Source organism: Phoenix dactylifera, chromosome 3 (assembly GCF_009389715.1).
Source record: "Phoenix dactylifera cultivar Barhee BC4 chromosome 3, palm_55x_up_171113_PBpolish2nd_filt_p, whole genome shotgun sequence".
Taxonomy (NCBI): Eukaryota; Viridiplantae; Streptophyta; class Magnoliopsida; order Arecales; family Arecaceae; genus Phoenix; species Phoenix dactylifera.
Window position 1 is genome coordinate 4141936 of NC_052394.1, and position 11343 is coordinate 4153278.

At 37.9% G+C, this 11343-nt stretch overlaps 1 protein-coding gene across 2 annotated transcripts; it reads left to right on the forward strand.

Moving 5' to 3' along the window:
• Window positions 1–2501: 2501 nt before the first annotated feature.
• On the forward strand, window positions 2502–7391 carry LOC103717497 (protein trichome birefringence-like 35). 2 transcript variants are annotated; one of them, XM_008805921.4, is made up of 6 exons: window positions 2502–2859; window positions 3625–3895; window positions 5151–5322; window positions 5825–6024; window positions 6120–6269; window positions 6754–7391. In XM_008805921.4, the coding sequence occupies exons 1-6, from the start codon at window positions 2655–2657 to the stop codon at window positions 7082–7084; spliced, it is 1329 nt and encodes a 442-aa protein (XP_008804143.1). In that variant the 5' UTR covers window positions 2502–2654; the 3' UTR covers window positions 7085–7391. The 2 variants fall into 2 exon arrangements, with proteins under 2 accessions (XP_008804143.1, XP_026664416.1); XM_026808615.2 differs by having other exon boundaries at window positions 3634–3895.
• Window positions 7392–11343: the final 3952 nt, after the last annotated feature.

Genomic DNA, 11343 nt, shown 5'->3' on the forward strand with positions numbered 1-11343 from the left:
ATCTGATTTAGTTTTCTGTAATAGTAGATAAGTATTAATTACTTGATATATTTATCTGCCATCAAAGAGACTACGGGTTACTTCGTTGTCCATCTGTAGTTTACCAAATCACTGCAAACACTCATTAATAAAAGAAATGCTATCATGTGCATGACATTACAAATATCAGACAACCTCTCGTCCTAACCAAGAAAAATTCCGAGTTTTAAAGCTTTTCACTCAAACCCATCTCCCAAGCATGAATTAGTTTGGTTTTAAATAATATCTAGTCCGAGGATAGGTCGTATTCGTCGTGTCATTACTAATCAATGTGGTCTTTAGTAATTCATTGCATGATGAAACCAGAGTTAGCATAGATGAAAGGTGTTTCCAAATCTCGGGACACCACAAAAGGTTTCAGAATTCAGACGCATATCTGGGTTCCATCCCAAAAATCCTGCTCTTAAACAAAGCACGAAAGCTTAAGGAAAACATTTGCAATACATGTTCCAAATCTTAGTTACGAATAATTAAGTGGAGGTTTTGCGTAGCAAAGAAATGGGCACTGAGACAGGAGCGGCTCACTGCATTTGGGGGCCTAAGGCAAACTCACTAAGAGAGGTTTTTTTTTCTCTTTTGTCTTTAAGACCTTCTCTGCAGTGGACTGGTCTAAGACAAATTCACTAAGAGAGACTTTTTTCCTTCCTATTTTATCCTTAAAGCCTTTACTGCGATAGACCTTCTTTAGGCCGGGGCTTTAGGCAACCTCCTCAATCGCTTAAGGATTGGGTTGGCCCTGCACTGAGAGACAGACTGAGGACCAAGTAGGGGGGAGTTTCTCACTCCCTCCATTTTCCATCAAAAGAAAGGGATGACAAAGCAGCAAAAGAGGGAGCAGCCCTCTCTTCAGGGCGAAATTGTTGTACCTGCCTTCATGCCGGACTTTGCGACGCTTGGTTTCTTCTATGGAGACTACATGACCCCACATGAAACCTAAACCAGATTTTTATAGCCACAATCATAGATAATTTGAAGATTTATACTTTATTCGCCTAAGTCTGATCATACCCATCGGCATCCTCCCACCGACACGCAGGTTTTCTCCGCTTGTGCTTTCCATATGTTGGCGGAAAGTGGGTGCACTTACACTTTAGATACTAGAATAATGATATGACAAAGAGTAAGTAGTTCGCAATGACACTTATAAAGAATTTTTAAAAATGAAAAGGAAGGATAAGAAGAATGGTGCTGGAAAATTTTGAATTTTTTGTTTTGAGATTGTGATCTTTGCATATGAGAGGAAAGAAAAGAAATTTTTTTTTTTTTTGCATGAATATTCTTCTAAATATCGAATTTTATATTAATATCTTTTCAAAATTGATATTTATATGTATACCATCGTAAAATACTTATTTTGCTATTGTATTTTTTTTTATTCTTATTTTTGCATATGTACCTACACCATCTAACGCCGTTAAACGGTTTCAAATTAAAATGACTAAAATATTTTTAATAGGTACACGTGTAAAAAGAAACATTTATAAGATAGTGGAAGAAAAAAAAAATGCAATTTCAAAATTTTATTTTATTTTTAATTAAAACAAATATGGTTTTTATTAACTATGTTATAAGAATTGTTATATTTGAGTCATTTGTAGAAACTAATGTTTTATGCAGATATAGTAATAAATATAAACTTGAAGAAAATATTCATATAAATTTAAATTGTTAGAAAGGTATTTATGAAAAAAATCAAAAAAAAAAAACAGCAGAGAGGAAACAGCATGGGTGGATCTTCATGTAACTGAAGCTGAGAATTAAGCGTATGAAAGTACGATAGACCAATGAATTCTTTTTAACGGGTGCAAGTGTAACAAGACTTTAACATGATGAAATTAATGAAGCTGATGTGCAACTTTCAACCTAACTTGGCTCGTATTGTCGTACATGACACGCTTTTATTAGTGACAGTGGCGCGGTCTTGCAAGCAGGAAGAGGACAAATTTTGAATAGATCCGGTCGGCTGGCTCGGTCCAAAACAACATGAAAACAATATTCTAAATCAAAATAAATTTCGGAGTTGTTAAGCACCAGGAGGTATCAGCCATGGGCCCATTGTTGGAACTAATGGAGGTCAACCACGCCTAGCTTCCAAGTCAACATCCAATCTAAGCGGTCTCGAATCAAGCAGACTCAATCATCCCAACTAAAGATACAAAAAACTGGATCACAAAATATTATAAACTACTAAGAATCTCAGTGGATAATTTTCTTTAAAAAAGATAAAAAGAGAGAGCTTGACACGGGCTTAGATTTTAGAATGCGAACGGTCGGGCCAGGGTGGGGGACCTTCCAATGAACTAAAATGTTGAGGCTCCGGAGCATGCGAACGGTCGTTGGTCCACGTCAGCCAACAAATACCGTTCCATTGTCTCATGGGTGGACAGCGGGGTCCACGGCAACCGAGTGACTTTTTATATTATTTTATTTATCTGGATTCTCTCAAGTCTCAATCTCCCCGCAGAGCGTCTGTAAGAAAGAGCCTGAAGAGCGCCTGGCCCTTTTGCTGATCCCAGACTACCGCCATTAAACCCCTTTCCAAAACCCAGGAAACCTTGCTCAAATAGTAAGGAACGACTCTTCTCTCTCTCTCTCTCTCTCTCACGGTATCCAGAATGAAGAAATGGAGCAGGAAGAAGACCCAACTCTCCCTGTTCTTGGCCTTCTTCTCCTTCTTTATGTTCTCCTCTTTTCTCAACGATCACCGCCAGAGCACAACTAGAAAACTGCCGGACTCGAAGCACTCCTCCGTCCAGCCTTCTTTTCCTACATACTTCACCATCAACACCTCCAACCCCGGAACCAAGAAGCCGGTCTTAGGTAGGCCGGTTCCTTTGGAAAAGCTTTACTATTTTCTTGGTTTCTGTGCTTTTTTATTAAAAAAAATGGTTTCCTTGGCTGCGATGTCGATATGAGTTTTGGGGGTGTGGGTGCTTCGATTGATTCACGTTGTGATTGATCTATTTTTTAGAGCTCTTTTTTTTTTTCCTTTTGTTTTTCCGATCTTCTGTGATGAAACTCTGAAATAGATTTGAGTTAGTATGGAATATCTAATAAAGATTTGAAATTTTTTGATTTCTTTTTTTTTCCGCGGAAATGGGTTTCGAAATTTTGGGTATCACTGGTGGTCCCCTGAATTGATGCTTCCAATCTCGTTTGATTTCGCTGGTTTTGACGTTATTGGATTGGTACGTGGATTGATGCTTCGAGTCTTGTTGATTTATTTCGTTTCGAAACTCGTTGGAATGAAATGCTAAAATAAGATTTGGGTTTAGATGTGCTTTGGGTTGGTAATATAATCATCTGGTTTCTATTTGCATCTTTAGTTTTCTACTCTGAAATGGTCAAATTGGATCTCGGGGTTTGACGTGCCTCGAAGTGGTCCATGTATTCATGCATCGGTTATGTTTATTTCCTTGGTTTTCAGATGTCTTTGGGCTGGAAACTTCGATGCTAAAACAGCTATTGGGTTTAAGTGTGCTTTTGATTGGATGCGGAATTACTTGTTAATGCATCAAAATTACGTTGCTTTCTTTAGTTTTTGATCTATTTCCACTCAAATTCTGAAGTGAGTTTGTCATTTAGGTGCTTCAGATTGGTCCAAGGCCTGTGCTTCTGCCCGGAGCTACAAAGGCAAGTCGAATTCAGTGATGGAAAACCAATGGCAGCGTGAGAGCTGGTCAGATGGGTGTGATGTCTTCTCAGGAAGATGGATCTATGATAATATCTCGTACCCTCTGTACGATGAGGGCACATGCCCTTATATGTCTGATCAGCTGGCATGCGGGAAGCATGGCAGGCCGGATAAGGAGTACCAGAAGTGGCGGTGGCAGCCCCATGATTGCAACTTGAAGAGGTATAATTCATAAGAAAGGTGTCTTTTATGTGCTCAGACTGTCATATTCACTGCTGAGGCATGCACAGATTCTTCTTCCAGACAGAGATATGTGTGGTTGGTTTTAGTCACTGCGGTCACAATCTGTATAAGTTGATTAGTGGGTGTTGGTTGGTGATGGGGATACTGCCTTACTAGAACATGCACAATTTGAAATAATGATACTGATATTTTTAATTTAAAATGAAAGGAAATGGAGGAGCTTATCTGTTTTCGTAAATGGGATTGATGAATTTATGAGAAAACTCCATGGCTTCTGGAGGGAGAAACAGGAAGATATGCCAAACAAATCTGTCTTGACAAGATCTGACAGAGAGTGTTAGACACAACCATGATGGATAAGTTGGGTATTTAATGTTGTGATCATTATTGATGCACCTGTCTGAGGATAGATGCTCTTAACTACCGAATCATTATAGTATTGTTGTTTATTCAGATAAATCAGCTAGAATTATAAAGTACTGACTATTGAGTTGTTACTGGTGTAATTTTTGTGTTTTACATTGTGTACTTGTTTGATTCAAGCTTCTTGGGAAACATGTTTGTTCTTTTAGAAATTTATAAAGACACTTGTTCGTGCTTCCTGTTTCATGCATTTGTTTTTGCTTTTAGGTAACTTGCTGTTCACAGAAGTCATCAATGTACTGTCTCTCACTCTCATATAACCATGTTTTAGCTCCAGTTTAGAATGGCTGTTTTGGGTTAAGTATTTTCTTTGCAAATGATTTGTGCTGAGAATGGATGTTCTGTAGATCCACAAAGTTTACGCATTGTATTATTCATCATCAAATGAATAAACTATAAATATGCGAGAGTAACTGCTAGATAATTTTGTTATATGTATATATAGGTTAAATTAATAGGTTGTTTAACTGCTTCTTTCTTATGTGATATAATATTTTGGTCTTTTCTGTTTTATGAAACAATTCCCCATGTGGTTATATATTCTTTTGAGAGGCCTTAGATATTAGATGAAGTGGAACTTTTAACCATGAAGAATCGATATCTATCTACCTTATATTGTTGGCTTATTTTCAACCATTCCTCATGATTTAAAGACTCTTTTAATTCCAGAAGGAACATATCAATTTTAATGTTTGTGGTCCATGTAATAGACACTGCTTACCATGTAATATCATTTTCCTGTTTTAATTAAGGCATGTAAGCAAGGAATGTGTAGGAACAGTTACCAAGATCTATCTTATGTTTTATGAAGGTGGAATGCAACAGAAACGCTGGAGAAGCTGCGAGGCAAGAGGCTGATGTTTGTTGGTGATTCTCTAAACAGAGGCCAATGGATATCCATGGTATGCCTCATACAATCTGTGGTTCTGGCTGACAAGAAATCAATGTCACCCAATGCTGCCTTAACCATATTCAGGGCAGAGGTGAGCTGAATTATTTGTAATTGTAGTCCCTTCTTTTTTAGATGAGATGACATAAGCATACGACAATGTTTATGATCTGAAAAGATAGAATAGCTCCATGATGATCCTTCATTACACAACTGTCTGAAGCAGGGAGGGGTTCACTTTATGTGACAACAGTATCATGATTTGCATGCCATGAAGCATTGAGTAATTTTCAATGATTAACTGGCATATTTCTCTGTTCATACAGAATAAGCTATGTTGATATAGAGAGGTACTGCATAATTATCAATTACTTTCATTACAGTATTATGTTCATACCTATCTGTTGCTCTATTTATAGAGCAAATATTTTGTTTTTCCTATTGGTCTCACAAGCTCGCAAGCTGAAGTTTGCATAATAACGCACTCTTTAGTTCTCTCATATTTGGGGCGCATGTGTTTGATGAACAGGCAATGATTGGGTCTGAAGTGGAAATTGGCAGTCATAGTATCCTAATTGTGATTGTTTGTTGTGCAGGAATACAATGCTTCAGTTGAGTTTTACTGGGCACCGCTGGTTGTAGAATCAAATTCTGATGACCCAGTTAACCACAGATTTGATGACCGGATCATCCAACCAGATTCAATTCTCAAACATGCATCTCAGTGGGAGAAAGCAGATATTCTTGTTTTTAATTCATACTTATGGTGGAGAAGTGGTTCAAAGATAAAGTTACTGTAAGCTTAATTCCAGAACTTGCTCATATATTAAATTACAAAAAAAGGATGTAAGATGGCATAGTTTTTGATGTTTGTTCATAGTTTTAACGCAGATGGAATAGGGATGATGTGATTTGTGAAGAAGCCAATGGACTGGATGCTATGAAGTTGGCCTTAGAGACATGGGCAGATTGGGTTGCATCCAGTGTTGATCCCCTGAGACAGAAAGTATTCTTTGTTACCATGTCACCTACCCATCTCTGGTGAGTTCATAGATTGTATTTGCAGATAGCATGTCATATAGTGTTACTTATGATACTTAAGAAGATTACTAATGATATTAAGATTGGCAAAGTATGCTATCTTATATTTGGAACTAGACCATTAAATTACAAATTTATGAACCACGGGCATTATGAATATCATAGGACAATATGGTACTCCACTATATCATTTTAAAAGATTAACCCATTTTACCAATCTTTCACATGTCCTGTTTTATAGAATGATATAATCATTAATGCTTGTTGCAGCTGTATAGAGAACTTTTGAATCCTTATTCGGCCATCAGTCCTGTGAAGGGCAGCCTCTGGTTATACTCTTTAGCTTTTCTAAATACTCTCTGACTGCTTTAGTTGATCTTTAATCAGTCTATAAAATGATATTATTACCTATGTGGGTTTTGGGATATTTAGTTTGCCAAGGATTTTGAAACTGCATGCTTAACCTCAATCTCATCTTTTCCAGGAGCCAGGAATGGAATCGAGGAAGCGAAGGTAACTGCTTTCACGAGAAAACTCTAATTGAATCAGAAGGTTACTGGGGAAGTGGGTCTGACCTTGATACCATGCGAATGGTAGAGAGCATATTGGACAGGTTGGGGCCAAAGGTTTTGGTTATCAACATTACTCGGCTTTCGGAGTACCGAAAAGATGGGCATCCATCAATCTATAGGAAGTTCTGGGAGACGTTGACCCCCCAGCAACTGGCGAATCCTGTTAGTTATGCTGACTGCATACACTGGTGTTTGCCTGGCGTACCTGATATTTGGAATGAGTTGTTGTTTAATTTTTTGTGAGCTTTGCATACAATATGATTGGTATCTACCTTTGCGAACAATCACGTTAGGGAGTATAATTTCTACATCAATGGAAATGCTGCAATGAGTTGCCATGTGAGGGTCACTTGATGATGCATTCTGAAGGTTAGTATATCGAACATATATACTTAATGTTCTTTTAGTGGCTGCATGTGTTCCGGACATGTGGTATACTGCTAAATACAATTAGCACTCAGTTGTCTTCATGCTGTGATACAAAAAAACATGAATACTGATTGGTTCCTTAGAGTTGGTTTGGCGATTTTAACATGTTCATTAGGGTTGCATATTCTGGTTGTATCTAATGCATGCTTAGAGTCGATTTGTTATTTGAAAACAACAAAAAAGAAAAATCTGTAGAATGGATGAATATTGTCTCCATAAATATCTGTTTATACTAGTACATGATCTCTTGTTGATACCATCGGCTTCTATCTCCTTGCATCTGAATCAAGCAACTGCACCTTCACTCATTTGTATTCGTAGGTGCAAAGACCATGCATCAATTCTTTGTGCCACCACCGACGGCAAAATGTCCAAAAGGTTGTTTGCCTCAAAATTCAGTTCCACTGCCAGTGAAGTAATGTGATCAGATCCTATGTGTAAACTGGCTTCCTGCCCCACATGAGATGTCGACCATAAGACCTCTTATTGTATAAAGGATCTGCTCATCAAACTGGGGAAAAATATCCTGCCTTGGGATCAAGTAAATGTAAAATATATGAAGTCAGCAGGTTGGAAGCAAGAGCTTGGAGTACCTTACTGGTCATCTCTAGGTCAAACAGGAAGACAAAACCAAGACCATTAATTCCTTCAGGATTGAAAACTGAAGGATATGAATGTTTCATATCTTTCATTTTCTTTGCTGCAAGAACTTGGGAACCCAAGCAGGAAGTGGGTGTGAGTGGGTTTGCATGTGGTAAGAGAGGGAGCAAACTTCCAAATAACATAGTTTATGGAAATGCCTTCTGTAATGATATAATAGGAACATATCAATTTGATTATTGCTAGATCAACTTTGATGAGATAGAGAAGGCACATGCAAAGGAAAAGGTGAGATAGAGATTTAAATAGTTAGAAAATAAATGACATTGCTAGATCAACTTTGATGAAATAGAAGTAAAATCGAAGACGTTTGTTCTCTCGAGTCTCGATCATGGGCACAATGAAACAGGAGACAGTGGGAGCAAGATTCTTGAGAGGGTCTGGCAGCTAATTAGGAAGTCCCAGATACCTATGTTTGACTAGAAAATCCTGCTGTATTGAACTTTTTTTTTCTTTCAAACTGAAGTAATGTTAAATAAACTATGATCGTGAAATTGTTAACACATGCATACAGATCCTTGCATCCACTTTTGGTGTTTGGTGAACATGACATCCTATAGCCACTCGTCCATTTTCCATGAATTTATACTGCATAAAAGACAATATGTTAAAGAGGAGAAAACCGAAACGCTGCCTCATATTCTGATGATAAGTAAAATGAGACTATGATGGCCATGGAAAAATTTGCATGATCACAGAGCAGGATGATATGGACAATCTCTTAGTTATATAATTATGATGCAATGAGATTCCATAATAGATATATATGAATGTGGAAGCAAAAAAATAACTCGCTTGTTATAATAGTTAGCTATTTCAATATCCTTGTTTTCCATGACCACCAAGGATACATATACATAAAACCCTCTCCTGAAGCTTCTAAATAGCCTGCATAAGAGCAAAATATATTACAGAGAAATTATATATATTACAAGCAACCCCATGCAAAATTAAGATAGTCTTTCTGAAAATTCTAGTTCTCACCGAATATGATATTTTTGCCCTTTTCTGAGCAGAATCTGCTGCCTCCTTGAGATGAAAACTACTGGGAAGGTTGTGGAAAACACTATATAGAATTTTCTATTGCGTCTCCTGCCAAAAAATGATTAATTTGGTCTCTTGCTCACTTGACAAGATTACAGAAGCCGAACCTCTGGAGGAAGCATATGGCTTATGTTACATAAGAAGATATTCAGTGGCGGTCAAGTCAGTAGTCTTGCTAATTTGAAGGGGAAAAATATTCATACAAATGGATATTGTCGAAAGCTTCATGTAAAGAGCCACCAAGGTGGTAGCACGGTTGGAACGGGACTAAAATTCTACCGGAGTGGCCCAGGTTCGAAATGCATGGGCATCGATTAAATGTGGGGACCGGATGTCCCTTGTTTGGTCAGTCTGGTGGAGTCGCCATCTGGTCCGCCGGTACTGAGATGGCGCTGAGGTGACGTACTCACATGTGGGGCAACCCATATGTTGAGGAGGGTTTGAGTAAGAATGGCCATTCTGTCTACTCACATCGAACATTTTCTGCTGGAAGAGGGGCCAGTAGAAGCCGCTACGCCAGCGGAATTTCACCTCCCCCCTCCTATCTTTTAGTGGAAAAAAAAAAAAAAAGCTTCTTGTAAAGTATCCTTAAGATACTTGAATAACCTGTGACTTTCTAACCCGTAGCATCAAGATGATTGGAAATATTTTAAATCTATGCATTACTTGAAGAAATAATTGGATGAAACAACAAAGAGGAGTACCCACAGTCATCATGTATTCAGTGTTTTAGAATCATCCAATTCTAGTTTTAAGAGCAATGCTGATATATATTTATGTGTTTGAAAATATGATAAATCTTCTATACAAACAAATGGCCCATTACATACTGTGGTTCCTGAAAAGGTATGGCTGAACAGTGTAGGTGAATCATTGTCAATAATGGGTGAAAAGAAGCTGACAGCAAGCGGACAATCATATTGTCCTTCAGGTAGAGACTCCAAACAGCATGTGAATCCATCAGTCATCAAAATCCCCTGCTTTTTCTGGCATCCAGATATATAAACCTCTCCCAGATGCAAGATTATAGCTGCAATATCGAAGTCACTGGAAGGAATAATAAGACAAATTTATGAAGGGATCCTAGCAAGGGAAGAAAAAAGAAAGCCAAATTGCACACGCCACATCTTAAGCTGATAACAAATCACATTTGTCCCTATCTTCCATTTAAAATTTATAAATAGGTTCTTAGAACAAAAGCAAATGTATGAAAAGACTGTCATCATTAATCTCTGTGAGCTCTATATTATACTAGTTGTGGTGTAGGTATAATTGCATGTGGCCGCTAAAGAATTTAGATGTAGGATAGATCAAAGAATCTAGACATGGGATGGATTTTTGAAGGGATATAGATCATGTTAGAGACCAGTAACCGACTATTGAAATGAAGTGAATTGGGATCAAGAATTCAAGCATAATATAGAATTGGGAGCTGACGCCATAGTCAATTTCAGCAATAGTGCATATAAATCAATAACCATTTTCATAAGGAGAAAATCCGACAACAAGAACTCATAGGCATATTGTGAGGATCCATATAGGCGTGTGTTTAGTCCCACATCGGTTATTCGCTCGGCAGATCTTAGGTACTTATACAGGATCATGGAACCCGAATAATACCTTCCGGCTAGCTTTTTTGATTAAGGTCTTGGATTGTTATAAATGATATCAGAGCGGACCCGACCCATAACCTATGTGGACTAGGGGATACTACAACACGGATCCATTGAGGCTGACCACGGGTCGATCGTGGTGTTTGTGATTAGATTTGAATGGATTTAAACTCTTAGCCTGATAAGAACATCAGGACTTGAACAGGAAGAGTGTACGATGACCTGTGTGGGCGTGTGTTTAGTCCCACATCGGTTATTCGCTGGGTAGATCTTGGGTACTTATACAGGATCAAGAAATCCAAATAATACCTTCCGGATAGCCATTTTGGGTAAAATTCTGGGTTGTTACACATATGATCATAGGGATATTATGTCTGAACTAAAGGGCAAGAATCCAACGACACCGGACACCATTTAGTTTCAGCAACAGCACTGGAAGTGTCTAATCTTGCTCCCACAAAGTAAGTAGACTACTATAACCAACATCAGAGTTTATGTATGACTAACCTCTGAAAGATTATCAGCTAAAAAGCTTTGGATTAGGATGGTAAAACAAAAGAGGAGGAAAAAGGAGGCAAAAAGTGTGGCATGAGGGACCCAATTGGTGCCCCTTCTCGAGCCTGTCGTAATCAGCACCATATGAGATGTCAATAGTTTTATAATTCTGTCACACTATTTAATTATCCCAAAATTTAAATCTTTCTGATCCGTCAAAATATGCGGTCAAGTAAAATCTAGTATCACCGTAAAAAATGA